The following is a 15,683-nucleotide window of genomic DNA, read 5'->3' on the forward strand; positions in this document are numbered from 1 at the left end:
ACTGTGCCGCCACTAGGGCGGCAACAAGACATAAAAGCCACACCCCACTGACATAGGAGCGTGGACCAGCAGAACCCCGGTAGGTACTTCATTTCATCTGGCTGTGATGAGTCAAACCACTTGGCTGTGTCCGCTTAATTGTTGAGAGTCGAGGCAAGCTTTCCGGTCGCAGCACAGACACAAGGTAAAAAGAAAAAAAAAAGAGACAACAAGGAGATGACAATGAAAATGTTAAGTTTTCTCAACATACGATCCAGACAGATATGACAGGCACCACAGGAGGAAAAGGCTCCCAGGTGCCACATTCGTACACGCACACACACAGGCACGCACACGTAGGCATGGTGTTGGGAGAAAGAAAAAGAACTACGGCAGCATATTTTAATATTGTCCATCTGCATCATACCGGAGAGAAAGAAGATTCTCAACGGCCAGGGCAGTGTACTAGAAAGGCATCAGTTCAGAAGAAGAAATGATGTGGTCTTGAACTGCGAGAATGTCTTGTCACGCATCTTGCTGCATTTGTCTGCATGATCGGCGCAGGTGGACCCGTTGGTTTGGCAGTGCTGCAGTGGTAGTGCGTTGCCCACAGCTTCGTCGCGACAGGCTGGTGCTACGGCAGTCCCTTCCCTCTCTCTCGCACCAGTTATCATTAAATACGTCGCGGCAGTGAGATTGCTTGAGCCGCTGCTATGTCCGTGTTTGGCAGCCTAATAGGCTCCTGAAGGAATCCAGCTGTTGGGCCATCTCCTGCAAGCAGGTGGACCAAGGCAATCAGATTCAATTCCAAGAATTTATTTTCAATTTGAACAAGTCAGCAAACTAAGAAAAAAAAAAGAAGCATTCACAAGCTAGAAGCTAGCACGAATTTGAAGTGCAAGACTCTTTGAATGGGACAATTTAAAAACCAAGTTATCGTCCAAAATTGAGATTGATTGCTAACAATTTGCTTTAATTTTTAAATTATTATTTATTCCCCCCTCTCTACATCATCCAGTGGCTAACCTGTAGGCACCCCATGCTTCATAGAAATCAGTTCAGTAAGCAAAATTTTCATAGGCGTTTGCAAGAAATGCCGATAACGTTTAGAAACAATTTGCAAGAAGACCCCACAATAAAGCTGGAGACTTTTTCATCTGGAAACACTTCGCTCAAGATGAATGTCCAGCACTCCAAAACTGCCAACTAGAACCAGAACTGGTTTCTGCGCACATTACACATAAACCGAAACTCGCTTTCACTGCACAAAGTTTTTCTCAAAGTACTTGTTAGCATCTCAGTGCTAATTGCACCACAATGCTCCGCACCAGTGCTTTGCGCGGATGGAGGGAGTGCCGTGGTAACAGGCAACGTACGAGTTTGTCAGCGCCGCGTGCGCTGTTCCCCAACTACTAAACACAATATGGTGACCTGTAAAGAGGAGAATGGGCAATCATGAAAGAGGGGACAAGGGAGCTTCTACATGCAAGGGCTGGAAGAGGGTCGGGTTCCCTAGGGAAGGACGAAACTTTGCATAGCGGAGAACCTTGCCTTGAAGCCACACTTCAGGGCGAAATGCGCGTATAGCCCGCACCCCATTTTACTGCAAAATGTTTTTGAATCTCGGTCTGAGTCATACGCGCAAAAATACGGTGATGCACATCAAATGCACTTTTGAGCCCGAATGGGATTGACTATCTCGATTGTGATTGGATCTTTCGCACAAGCTGCAGAGGGGAGCCCGCCATGGTCGAGAAATTTGGGCCCAATCAGTCTTGACTATGATCTAAAGTGCCCATGTGATAACTTTATAAAGAAATAAGCAGGTTGAAAGGGATTCACACCACCTACCAGGAGCATGACGTTACGGTCCCAGGAGCGCCGGTGACGGCGCACAACGTTGAGCAATGCGCAGTACAGTCTTTCAAGCTGCTCCACGGTCGCACCTTCTGTCTGGTTCACTGTCCTGTCCTCAAGCTCCTCCAGCCAGCCCCGGTTCAACTGCAGCACCTGTGCCGTTGTGGTGGGCTCTGCTGGGCCAGCACCATTTAGACGAGAAGAGCACATTGAAGCAGTTTCAGAGCTGGCTTCAATACATTGCGCCGATGAACACCCTGACATAAGTACACACAGTTGGAATCGATTTGAGCTCTAACTGCATGGCTGCCAAGTTTTATTTCTGACTGCTACACAGCCCTACTCAATTTATTTTTCCTGCGCGTTGATTCTTTGTCGCAGTTTTTTCCCATTTAAGTATTTGTGAACAGTTCATAAATTCCACCGTTTGCCACAGTCCCGACAGACAGGCCACACTGGTCATGGTGACGACTACCCTTCCAATACTCAATCTTGGTGTTTTTCTTTGCGCGCATTTTCCTTTTTTCTTTCAAGTCACAATTCCTGCACGTGATGACCCACCGGTGAGTCAGCGGTAAGTTGTGCCCTGTGTAAACTTCCTTGCATCGAGATGGTGCCACGAACTGTTAAACCACGAGCAACGAGACATTTCTTCACCGTCGATTCTAAGCAATGATGTCGCTTACGCACTGTAGAAAAGACCTGCACATAGGGAATAACTGCAGTGACCCACATCCAGCGAACATGTCCACTTTTCAAGGGTTAAAAAAAAAAATTTAGTTTTCAAGAGCAAAGAGCAAAAGTAATTTGGTATTCTGGAGTAAAACATTGGCCCGGTCATCAATCATGCTGGAATGCCTGTGAAATGCCACTGCCGGAAGGGACACTTTACACTACTTTGTTGCAGGTTTTTATACAGCCGATGGAAATTAGGTGAGCAAATGCAACGCTCTGCTCCAGATGAATACTGTTGCTATTAGGCCTCACTGAGGTGATCTCACCTTCAACAGAGGATGCATCTTCTGTCACATCGTCTGCTTCACTTTCTTCTACTCGTGCCGCCTATAATAAACAAAACAAAAATGAACAAATGACCGACAGCACTGACCAGTTGCTAGTAAAGACAAAGATTGCTAACAAGCAAGTCACTCAGAAGGTGCAAATGTAATGACAAGACAAAAAATCTCGGTCCTGTGTTAAATAACAGCACAGTAGTAGTCACAAATGCAGAAAACTTTAGCAGGCTCTTATATATATTTAGTAAATACGGAATTTTTTTTTGTTTAGTTTACATACATATTTTTTAATCACTTATGAAAGAGTACGATTCGGCTGGTTCAGGTAAAGTGCCTGTAAAAGTGGACATTACTTGCTCAGCAAATTGCAATGCCTAGATAGCTATTTAGGAATAATTGCTGATTAAGATCTCTCTCATTTCTGTTTCCCAAAAGACTCTCTCTAGTATTTTGGGGTGGTATTAACCGCAGAGACAATACTAAATGAGCAATGTAACTTTCAGTGCATATAATGCCTGCCTCCTCGGATAATCCACTTAGAAAGGTCAACTTGTGCATTTGACAGAACATTTTTGAAAAGTGCTGTATTTTAAAAATAAACTTGTGGCTACCTGTTGAGGACATTGCAGTGACTAATTTGTGTGAAGCTGGGCACCACACTGCTGACGTCGTTATCCTTTCGACAGGAAAGAGTTCCAATAACAGCGATTGATGTAAAAACCTTCTTTCCAGTAGAAAGACTTGAGTTCCATGAACTGGAACTCTTACAAACACGGCTGAACATTTCTGAGTGCCGATTTTACTGAGTCATAATGGCCACTTCTGCTATAAAGGACAAAACGCCAAGCCATGCTCAACAAACCATGTGCTTCGATCCAAGGTTTCTAAGCTCATTCCTCCACAAACCACGACCGTGGACAGCCTCATGGTAGTAGCAGCGTTGTGAAACTCACTTAGAAGTCGGGCAACAGATAGGCGCTGAAATGTTCCCTGAGACAATCATTCCTGCCCAATCCCACAATTCGTCAAATGCCACATAGGTGCACCAATATGGCATCGAGTGCCGAGAATGTGAAAGCATTCTGTTCACCTTTTCTTGTGGTGATTTGCTGGACTCCGCAGCGTCAGGACCAACTTTCTTTGACCCCGTGGGTGTGGCTGCCTGCCTGGTTTCCGTCGACGGAGATTTGTCCTTCGCCGCAATCTTGGCAGCTGGTTGTGGCGTGTTGCAGTTCTTTCCCGTTCCATCAGAAGACGACCGCCGTCGCTTAGCTGAAGTTCTAGGCGCAACTTTATCTGCACCAAATTCGAAGTTGTTATGCCACACCGTTGTGTTGAGCCACAATGCCAAGACGATATGCTCAGCTTATAAAGATTTGTGACGAAAGAAAAGCTACATGGCACAAGGCAACTAATTTACAGCCCTCTGGCGTTTCACAGTGCCTGGCAACAAACTATTACTGGGGCAAACTAAAAATTCCTTAGTTTGGTTCAAAAAAAAAGGTAGCTGCTACAAATTCCGTATTCATGCAGGTTATTCTCGAACATTCATGCAGGAAGACAGACCTTTCTTTTGAAAGAAAAATACCTTGGTGCCTACAAAAAGAAAAAGTTGGCAAATGGTGAAAATTTGGCCATAAAGCATCTCCCCTTTCAAACAAAATGTTCGCAACACTGCTTGCTGGAGTCACTACTTGCAGCAGCTGTATGTACTTCTGGCTTCCTTTGCTGCCTTTTTGGGCAAAAAAGAGAATGCACAACAAAAAAGCTTCATTTTGAAAACAGGCCTTACATGTTTCTATCAGATGCTAGGAGGGACATTCATAAAGTTCGTATTATCGGTACCATAAGTTTGGAACAAGCGTACAATGATGCACGTGAGAATGAATGCAAGCCTCTTTAGTTGCAGAAGAATATAAAAATTTTGCTCTACACAGTATCGCGAAGCAATGCTAGAGCATCGAAACAAAAATGGCAGCGTTCACCAGGAAACTTAACTGAAGCACCAGGAATGATCTGCTTTCTCTTTTTGAAGGGACACAAACACCAAGGAGGTTCATGCCGAGCTGGTGGCGGTGTGCGGCGACAATTCCCCCGGCTTATGACACAGACACTGCGGTTTCAATGCGGTCAAACAACCCTAGACGATGAACAACCAAGTGGCCAACTACAACTCAATTGCGAACCAAAATTTCATGTGCAAGTGGAAGCTCTAGCGCTTGCCAACTGGCAGACAAGTGTTCGGATTAAGCTTAGGCTCAGATCAAGCTCTCATCCGAATCTCACTGCTTAAGTTCTGCTCCACTTGGCCATAGCACAAACTTGAAACACTTCCTTTAGTATACATTACGGAGATATCGCTGCAAGCAATTGACCAGGAATGTCAGTCCTAACTTTAGCTACAGTTTAGACCAAGAATATTAGTTCTGGTTAGCAGAATCGGATAAATCCATCATATTAAGTTGACCTGACCAGCCAACAGATCAGGTTCGGATGCCAAGCAAAAATTCAGGTCATCTGTCTGACCAGCTCCAGGGGCCCATTACCAGCATAAGAATAATTATTGCTGCTCATTTGCTGCCCCACACATCATAAAATTCATAGCTAAAATTCTGAGGTAGCACAAAAGAGAAATGTGTGCGTCACTGAAAATTTCGCTGAGAAGATGAGATCACTTTTGCATGCAGGTACTGCAACAGTATATGATGCACTGCACCAAGCAGAAAGCGAGAACATCATAAAACAATATGTAATGCAGGACCGTATTCGTAGTCCCTTTACATAAATAATGTAATGCTTGATAGCCATGAGTTTCCCATGCTTCAGAAGTATTAGTGTGAAACTTCAGCAGTTGGTATGATTTTGTTCACATGAACAAAGATTGCAACACATTAGTGATTATACAGGATAAAATAGCAAGGAACCCAGAAGCAGGGCCCTCCATCACAGCCACCACCATCGCATGACCCTCTGCTATGGCCAGATTTTCATCCCTTGAAAGGACTACATTTGCCATTCTATCCTTTAACAGTTATTTCATTCTGTTTGTCAATTGCAAACAGAACGGACAGTCAGTGCAGCACTAACCGAAAAGGGCAATATGCCAGGTGACAGAAGAAAGAGCTCAGTCTCCCCAAAAAAGCCTAACATATATCTGCGGTTTGTCTCGGCTGGACCAGAAAGGAAAATCAATAAAAATAAATGTAAGGCCCACTCCGCTCAGGCAAAGGGTGCCCAATGCAGTATGCAGTGTTATGCAGAAAGCCTCAATGTGATGCCAATGGCATTACTGAATACACTTACATAAATGCTGCCCTTTTTCTTGCCCCCTCCCACCGAACCCGCAATCGTGACGAGGTGCGGCCCTTGGAGAAACGGCCCACCCCTGTTCACAATCCGTGAGATACCTTCGCACCAGAAACGGTGAATGCTATTGCTTTCACAATGGATTAATTTCTCCACGCATGCATGCACCTGGTGCCCACCTAGTCCTCAACACCTTCACTTCCGCGGCGACTCGGGCTCCGATTGGTGCAGCACACTTGTGGATACAGTTGTTCTCCGTGCCATCTAAGGCATTAGATATGCTTCTGATTTAAAGCTTTTCACAACAATGCCCAAGACATTCCGAGAGCAGACAAGCTTACATTCTTGCTTTCAAATTTTGGGCTGCCAAGTTTGGAGTGCGGCCCTTACTCAAGTGGAAGTGGTTATCAATAACGTGCTTGCTGCATTCTTAGTGAGGAGCCCATCCGAACTAAAAGCGCATTGTTGCCGACTGCTGCGAACATAGCATTCTGCACAGCTTAAGCTATACACCAGAGTGCAATTGCAGGCTTGAGCAATGCTTAGTGGAGAGTAAGCCAATGGAATCAGAACGCGCCTCTGGTCTCAAGATGACCTATAGCCTTCTAACCACAATCGCTCCGAGTGCTAAGCTCTGGCATCTAAGTTTCCAGTGACACCATGAATCGATTTTCCTTTTTCGCATCCAGAGCTGAACTAAACAGGATGCAGATGCTGGCGTGACCAGCACTTTTGTTCAAGGGGTTGCAGATTCGCATAAAATGCATACTGCATTAGAAATAATTGAGCCATGCTTTGAAGATACCACACTGTTGCCTCGAACACTAAGGCAAGGTTTCCGATTTCGTCTCAATATAACCTCAGTCGTGGACCACCAGCCAATCAATAAATTTGATGCTGTCATTTTACTGGGCATGCGATTAAACCACATAGAACTTGGTGCAGTCGTAATCCCAAGCAAGCAGGCATAGAGCTCGAAGCAAGTGCCATTTTACCTGTGCATGGCCAATGACTCGTGATAGCAATTTTGCACTCATAAATCCTTTTCCCCTCCCTGGCTTATTACAGCACCTTTCTTTCCCGTCATCCTTGGCTTCTTTCGTGGCTCATATGATCTCATACAGCCCCTAACTGAAAGCAAGCCTCTTCTGTCAAGAGCTTTCCCCCTAGTGAACCACCACCAGGGAAGGAAACCCGAATCTGCGCCGTTCCAGACACCATGCAAGCACAGCCCAGCAAACATGAGAGAAATTGGGGGGCGAGGGTTCTGAGGAAGACCCCTACCGATCACAGCGGGCGTCTTTCTGCGGCCGGGCAGAGCAGCAGCGGCGTGCCGCGTCACGTGGCGACGGTAGCTGCCAAACCACAGCGACTTGCGACGGCGCACCACGGGGTATGCCCGCCGGTCGCCGCCGGACGTCTCCCCTCCTGGGCACCACCCGCACACTAGACGTGTCACAACACCGCCGCAGCTAAAAACCGCGCACCGACGCTCTTGCCAGAGGGCGCTCGCCGCAGTGCAAACACCTTGCAGACAAGCCACAGCGACTAAACATGGGTCCACAAAGCGGTCTGGCAGGAGCCACCGCGCTAGAGTGGGCCAAATGAGCACAAGCAACCTTCCCTCAGGGTGTCTAGCAAATCCAGTTTTCCCGATAACATGACCCCTCCGGGTTGTCTCGAACTACATCAGTCAAGCTTCAATTTAATGAGATTTCATACAACCAGCACTAGACGCGTCTGCGTTCCTGGTACAATGCTGACCGCACTGTCCTGGCCATGTGGCAGAAATGCTCTTGACCACAGACGCCAACACATTCAGGGCTGGTCACATGAAATCTCACTAAAGTGAACACGTCTCCGAAAGCGATTACCCAGGAATACCGCCAAAGCTCTCTTGCATCCACAACTTCAATCACACCCATGCAATAGTTACACAATGGCAGAGTCCGGTTCCTGATCCTACAGTAAAACCTCGTTAAACCGTACCCGCTTAAACGGTAGTTTCGTTTTAAAAGTTGTAAAGTCAAATTCCCGACTTGGCGGCCATTGAAGATAATCTGCTTTGTATCCGCACAAACTGTACCAGCTTATTACGTACATATTGGTTAACACGTAGCATTTCCACTTTTCGCTGTGCAAACAAGGCGGTGTGCCGTCTCCATCGGGCGGCCTGGCAGAACAACAAGCCTCAGAGATCAGAACACAGCCTCTAAGCACCTTGTGCATTCGCGCATGAAGCCACATCAACATCAGCATCATAACAGCGCCATGCCCCCGTGCCAGAGAGCGTTGTGGCGTCGTGCAAACAAGGACTTGTGTCATGCCAAATCTTGGATAAAAAAGACGCAAGGTGCTCAGCATAGAAGAAAAATTAGACATCGTTCGTGCTATCGAACGTGACACAAAGAAGTCAGCGCTGGCACGCGACAGGGATCTACTGTTGGCTACGGTGTGTAACATTTGGAATGCAAAGAGGCTGCTCGGCAGCGCTGCTGCGACCGCGAAGAGATATCGGCCGTGTCGGCTACAAGGTTAGACTTTTCGCCATCGTTGCCTCTGTTGTTGCCGAAGTGTCGACTAGCGACAGTGATGAGGACAACACGGAAAGCGACAGCAAGGGCGATTCAGGCGATTCACTTGTCGTGCGAAGTGAATAAATACTGCATGTTTTTTTGCCCTTTCATTGCACTCTCTCTGATTCCGTTTTTGACAAATAAGTGAGTGATCTCATGCTATTTCGGTTAGGCAGCACTACTGTTTAGTACATACTTTTTCCAAGCTCCGGCCAACTACAGTTTAACGAGGTTTCACTGTATTTACAAAGGCATGATTGAAGATGGCACAAGTGCTTCTTTATTAGTGCCTCTTGTGTCACAGGCAAGACAGACAGGCAAGTGAGGAATTTTGTTCATTTGAATCGTGGATCCTGATACATGGATACGTACCAGTGAAAAGGACTAGCCCATGGAATGATTTCTGAATCATTCGAACACAATCTTTCAACACAGAACGATTTCCCACATAATCTGCATGCCTTCCAGCGTCTAATTGGCCCAATCTTCACGTCCTTTCGCACTTCCCGAAATATGCGCCGCAACTTTATTTGCTGTCGTTCCCTCTGCCTGCGTTGCTTCATAGTTTCGATCACTCTTACTGGCCTGGATCTATTGACAGAGGTGGCCGCAGCCAATGCAGTGCCGTTCTGCAGATTACGGCATTTAGGTGCTGTTTGTGCAACCCTTGTATCGGGCCAACGCGGGGACATGCGTAAGGCAGAAGCACTCGCAGAAACAACAAAATCTGTGAGCGTGTCCACCGGCGTGACCCATGTTCTGCGTTCGCCTGTGCGGCATTGAGCACGAGGGGCTCTGCGGCACATGTGACATATGGCGCAACGTGGGCCTCAAGAGTGAATATTTGATTTATGCATCGAATTATTCTAGCATTCGCTATCAATTTGTTGCAGTGATATCAGAGTATTCGCACACCCCTATTATTTAGTACTGTGAAAGGCTGATTTACTAGCTTCGCTCAAATCATTTTATTTTTCCATTTAGTTTTATGGGCAATTTTTTAACTTCAGCCTACTAGTATCTTGAAACGACAGTACGATGACTGTAGATTCAAGGTTGTGCTAGGTGGGAAGAGTGAACATGCCAACACTTGAGCATGTCAGTATGGCTGTATGTCGAAATGTATGGCGTGGTCACATTTTGATGCCCACTTCACATTATTTTCACTGGCACAGTTCATTTCTTGCACACATCAGTGCGGCATTTCAACAATGCTTCAATGCAATGCTTGGAATTAAACTATGGCGTTTTACGTGACAAAAACACGATCTGATTAAGAGGCGCGGTGTAGTGGGAGACTCTGGAAATTTTGACCACCTGGGGTTCTTTAGCATGCACCTAAATCTAAGTACACGGGTGTTTTTGCATTTCGCGCAAGGCTTGGAATTTCCCTCCCAACAATTCCCTGTCCTCCCACTTGTCCCCGCTTGCTAGACACCCTGAATATCATATTGAACACGTGTAGCACAGACATTCTAAAAGCCATGTTGACAAAGAACCAGTTGCACAAATAAAAATAATAATAAAAAAAAGTACAGACACAGCAAAGCACAAAGTGGCCACAGCGGTCTACACTACTGCATTCAGCAAGCACATATACTTTGTGGATACATTATCAGCATTTCATTTTGAGTACACGAACCATTGTGCCATGCAAAAAAATTTTCTTTTTTTACTGCAAACAATTTCTGTGTGCCTGTGTATACAGATCAACACTCACAGAAGCACCAACACGATGGTGGAAACCTGACGACCACAAACATGGCCAAGGGCCCCTTTTTAACGACTCTTTTCATTATTTGCATGCCACCTGTAGCCCTGACCAACCGATCCCGTAGATAACTGCAGCGTGGCAGTGGGCAAGCCAATGGCAAAGGCTGAGAACAGTTAAAGAAAAGCCTTCAAGAAATATTTTTAAAAAATTAAATTCTCGGGTTTTACATGCCAAAGCTACAATCTAGTTACGGGCATGCCACAGAGGAGCTCCAAATATATTTTGACCACAGGGTATGCTTGAACGTGCCCCTAAATTTTGTATTTCACCCCCCTTTGCAACGTAATGGCCCTAGTAAAAACACCTTTGACTCTTTATGAAAATGGAGCCATGATTCATGATTGGAGCCTTGTCATGACACAGCATCTTCGCATCTTGCACATATATCAAAGTGGTTGCAGTGTTTATTGGCACAGGCATGCCCAGATTATCATGACAGAGTAATTTTTCATCTTGCACACTTGCCAAAATCCTCTTAAACATGTGCTTGCTGGGAAAGAAATGTCCAAACGGTCAAAAAACTGCAATTTTATTTGCAGCACACCAGTAAGAATGAAATTAGGGGGTTTTACATGCTAAATCCACTTTATGATTACGAGGCACACCATAGTGAAGGACTCTGGAAATTTTGATCACCTGGGGTTCTTTAACATGCACCTAAATCTAAGTATACGGGTTAGTTAGTTAATTTGGGTTTAATGGCGCAAAAGCGACTAAGGCCATGCTGCGCCAGCCACAAGATATTAGGAATTCAAGTCTTAAAGCAGCGCAAGCTGCGATACTTTAGAGTTTGTGCAAAATATCAGTTTCTTCTAAAAAGCTGAACAAGTCAGTGAAGGGCACTAGCGGTTCATCTCCGAGTATTGATGCGGGGTGCAAAGGTATGTGTAAGTTGTAGAGATTTTGTAAAAGCCTTTGTCTCTGTGTTTCAATGTTTCGACATGTCATAATAATGTGCATTATGGTGAGAGGTTCATGACACTTCTCGCAAGTTGGCGGGTTCTCGTTTTGAAGTAGAAAATTGTGTGTCAGGTGTGTATGCCCGATTCGAAGTCTACATAGTATCACCTCATAGAAGCGTTGCTGGTGACTGCATGACTTCCATCCTCCAAGCAGGGGTTTTATTGTGTGTAACTTGTTATTTGTGCATGAGTCCCATTCTAGTTGCCACTTTGAATCGCTCGGATACTGTCTTTGTATGGAAGTGTTGTTTGTGTTATACCTTTGTGCGCAGCTATGAACGCGCATCTATCTGCTGCTTCATTCCCTGGTATCCCGACATGGCTTGGGACCCAGCAGAATCGTATGGTTCTTCCGTATTCATTATAGGCCAACATGTTTAGGATATTACCAATTAGGGGTTCAGACGCGGAGTTAAGGTTTAGAGATCTGAGTGCGCTTAACGAATCAGTATATATGATAGCATTCATCTGCTTGTCGCTGGTTATTTTTTCTACTGCCGTCCATATTGCAAAAACTTCGGCGGTAAACACTGAAGAAAAATTATTTATCCGAATGCTATTTTGCCAATTTTTTGTTACGATCCCAACACCTACGTATTCTTGTGTTTTGGAGCCATCAGTGTAAAACTCCGTGTAATTTTTATATTTTTCTTGAATGGCTCGGAACTCTTGTATTATGTGTTCTTGTGGAATGTCTTTTTTCTTTAGATGTGTTAGTGTCCAGTCACATAGCTGTGAAAAGTTGTACCATGGTGGCAACCTTGGTGGCCTTTCAGCAACCTGCAGGGCCTCATGAGGAACGTCGTAATTTTGACAGTATTCTTCGTGTCGTAAGATTAGTGGCCGAATCATGTTTGGTTTGTTTGTGTAGTGTATCCGTGATTTGCACTGTGTTACGATGCTGTAGCATATATGTTGTGGTGATGATCGAATTCGTAATACATAGGAAAGTGTAAGTAGTGCTCTGCGTTGCTGTAAGGACGGCTCATTGCAGTCAACATATAAACTTTGGACAGGCAATGTTCTGTACGCACCGCTCGCCAGTCGTAGGCCAAGATTGTGAACTGGATCAAGTCGCTTAATGTAGGACTGCCTAGCTGCACCATAAACTACACTACCGTAGTCGAGAATGCTACGTACAAGAAATCGGTATATACGTAATAGACACGTTCGGTCAGATCCCCAGTGCTTGTGCGATAAAACCTTAATGATATTTAGTGCTTTATTTGCTTTTATCTTAGTTGAGTTAATGTGGGCAAGGAAATTAAGTTTTGCGTCAAAAGTTACACCTAAAAATTTGTAGTCTTTGACCGGCAGCGTTGTACCATACAACGTGAGAACTGGAGTGCAGTGTAGACCTCGCTTCTGGGAAAAGAGAACTGTAACAGTTTTGTGTGTTGAAAACTGGAAACCATTCTTGTCGGCCCATTGTGTCAGATTATTTATCGTTATTTGTAGTTGTCTTTCGCAGGCGGGTAGATTTGAAGCGCGGCAAGCCACTTGCAAATCGTCGACATATAATGAGTGCATAACAGATGATGGGATAATTTTATTAATAGAGTTCATTTTGACTATGAAAAGTGTCGTGCTCAGAATGCACCCTTGTGGTACGCCATTTTCTTGTGTAAATGTGCGTGAAAGTGTTGTGCCGAGACGCACTTGAAATGTTCTATTTGACATGAAATTACATAGACAATTTAGCATTCTGCCGCGAATTCCCAGGTCAGCCAGGTCTCTTAGGATTCCATATCGCCACGTCGTATCATAGGCCTTTTCTAAATCGAAGAAAACCGTCAGACAATATTGCTTGTGTAGGAAGGTGTCACGTATTTCCTGTTCTAGTCGTACGAGATGGTCAATGGTGGAGCAACCCTTTTTGTATCCGCACTGGTGCATATCTATTAGGCGTCTTGTTTCAAGAATAAATGTGAGTCTTGTGTTTATGATGCTCTCATAGGATTTCGCTAGACAGCTTGTTAACGCAATGGGTCTATAGCTACTAGGGGATGTTGCGGGTTTACCAGATTTTAGAAAGGGCACTACTATCGCATTTTTCCAATCTGTGGGCATTACCCCAGACTCCCATATCATATTGAAAAATTTAAGAAGTGTCCCTACCGATTTCTGAGGTAAGTGTGCCAGCATTGTGTAGTGGACACGGTCAAGACCTGTTGCCGTTTTTTTACCGGCAGAGAGAACTCTGTTCAATTCATGTATTGTGAGGGGGTTATACATTTCAGCTGAAGCCCCAGTGGTGGGCAGTCTCTGTTTCTCCGCCGACTCTTTATATTTTAAGAATGAATTTGAATAGTTTGCCGAGCTGGAAATGTTGTAAAAGTGTTCACCTAATGAGTTGGCTTGGTCCTGTAGTGTTGTATGTGTGCCTGGGGATGTAAGTAGTGGTATTGTGTAAGATGAGTACTCTCCTCTAAATTTTCTCACCTGATCCCACATTCGTTTTGATGTTACCGAACTATTAATTGAAGAGATGTATTTTTGCCATGATGATTTTTCAGCATGTCTACGAATGAACCGGGCTTTGGCTTTGGCTTGTTTGAAAGTTAACAGGTTGCTATAGGTAGGGTACCTTCGTAGGATTCCCCAGGCCTTATTTTGTGCTTTTTTAGCGTCAGCACACTCCTTCGTCCACCAGGGGTTTAGCTTTTTGTGCACAATACCTGATGACTGGGGTATGGCCTTTTCTGCCGCACGGATTATAACCTCAGTGATTTTTTTATTAAGTTTGTCAATACTTAGCTCTGGCGAAAAGACATCTTCTAGTATCGCGTTCTCCATAAAGACCGGCCAGTCCGCGAGCTGTAATTTCCATTGACGTGGTCTAGTTACTAGGGTTTTTGGTGATGATAGGAGTTTGATGACTGCGGGTAAGTGGTCGCTGCCATATGACGTGTCGAGAGCTTCCCATTTAAGATCAGTAAAAAGTGAAGGTGAGCAAATAGCTAAGTCTAGACAACTAAAAGTGCGGGAAGTTGGTGAAAAGTAGGTCGGGACGCCTGAATTTAAGAGACAGATGTCATTGGATAAAATAAAATCTTCAACCAACTGTCCTCTTTGGTCAGTTTTGACACTCCCCCATAGTGTACAATGAGCATTAAAATCCCCTACTAAAACAAATGGTTCTGGTAACTGATCTGTTAAATTTTCTAATTGTTTAGTAGTGAAGTGGGTGTGGGGTGGAATATACAGTGAGCAAATGGTGATGGTTTTGTAAGATAGAATGGTGACAGCTATGGCTTCTAAAGGTGTATTTAATTGGACGTCTCGGGTAGGAGTGCCGCCCTGCACGACTATAGCCACTCCGCCTGACAGACGGGTGGAACATTCGTGGTCCTTTCGGACGACAGTGAAACCTTTGAGAATCTGACTATTTTTTGGACCGAGATCTGTTTCCTGAAGACATACAGCAACTGGTGAAAAAATGTTGATGATATCTTCGATGTCACCTAGATTGTGCATGAGACCTCTGCAATTCCAATGAATAATAAAAGCCATTTTAAAATGAAACGGTAAGAATTGGCACTACGGAAAGGATAAGAGGTGAGATGTTAGGTGACATGGATTTAAAAAGGCTTATACAAATGAGCGATAACCTTCAGGTTATCGCCTTCTTATTTTGAGTGGTTATTGGGATCTTTTCCCTCTTACCGCGCTCAAGAGAGCGCTTGTCCTTCGGTGTCAATGACACCGGTGTTCTTGTGTCGATCTCCATCGCTCTTTCTGAAGCGCTGGAAGACCGAGAGTTGGGTGCCGAGACACATGCCTTGGGCCTTGGGGTTCGCTTTATCTTAGGGCCCTGCGGGACTGGTGTTTGCAGGGCCTTGGAGGAGGATGGAGCAGCGTCGGCTGCTTCCATCACGGGGGCGGGAGGAGTCACTGCGGCACCACTGCGCGTGGGCTCGGAGGACTCCGGAGGCCTCTGTGACGCTGCCCCCGACTGCGTCACATCGGCGTAACTTCTACGCGGAAGGTATGATAGCCGCTTTCTGGCTTCAAAGAACGAAATTTTTTCTTTGACAGTTAGTGCAATCACTTCTTTTTCTTTTTTCCAGCAAGGGCAAGACCGCGAGTAAGCTGGATGATCTTCTTTACAATTAACACAATGTGGTGGAGAGGTGCAGTTATCTGATTGGTGATCATTGGAGCTGCATTTAGCACAGGTTGCTTGGCCTCGGCATGCATGTGAAGCATGTCC

General features: G+C 45.1%; 1 protein-coding gene across 7 annotated transcripts in view; it reads right to left on the reverse strand.

The window, feature by feature from the left end:
* Positions 1–347: 347 nt before the first annotated feature.
* LOC135918656 (ATPase family AAA domain-containing protein 2-like) overlaps positions 348–15,683 on the reverse strand; it is a 60,780-nt gene continuing 45,444 nt past the window's right edge. For 5 of the 7 annotated variants that reach the window (XM_065452289.2, XM_065452285.2, XM_065452288.2 and 2 more), the window contains 5 exons: positions 7,443–7,586; positions 3,943–4,148; positions 2,838–2,898; positions 1,831–2,012; positions 348–750 (listed from right to left, as the gene is read on the reverse strand). In XM_065452289.2, the coding sequence (XP_065308361.1) occupies positions 691–750; positions 1,831–2,012; positions 2,838–2,898; positions 3,943–4,148; positions 7,443–7,586 (653 nt within the window). In that variant the 3' untranslated portion in view covers positions 348–690. The remainder of the gene's footprint in view (positions 751–1,830; positions 2,013–2,837; positions 2,899–3,942; positions 4,149–7,442; positions 7,587–15,683) is intronic. The other 2 variants (XM_065452287.2, XM_065452290.2) reach the window with 2 other exon arrangements.

This window comes from Dermacentor albipictus, chromosome 6 (genome assembly GCF_038994185.2).
Source record: "Dermacentor albipictus isolate Rhodes 1998 colony chromosome 6, USDA_Dalb.pri_finalv2, whole genome shotgun sequence".
NCBI classification, from domain to species: domain Eukaryota; kingdom Metazoa; phylum Arthropoda; class Arachnida; order Ixodida; family Ixodidae; genus Dermacentor; species Dermacentor albipictus.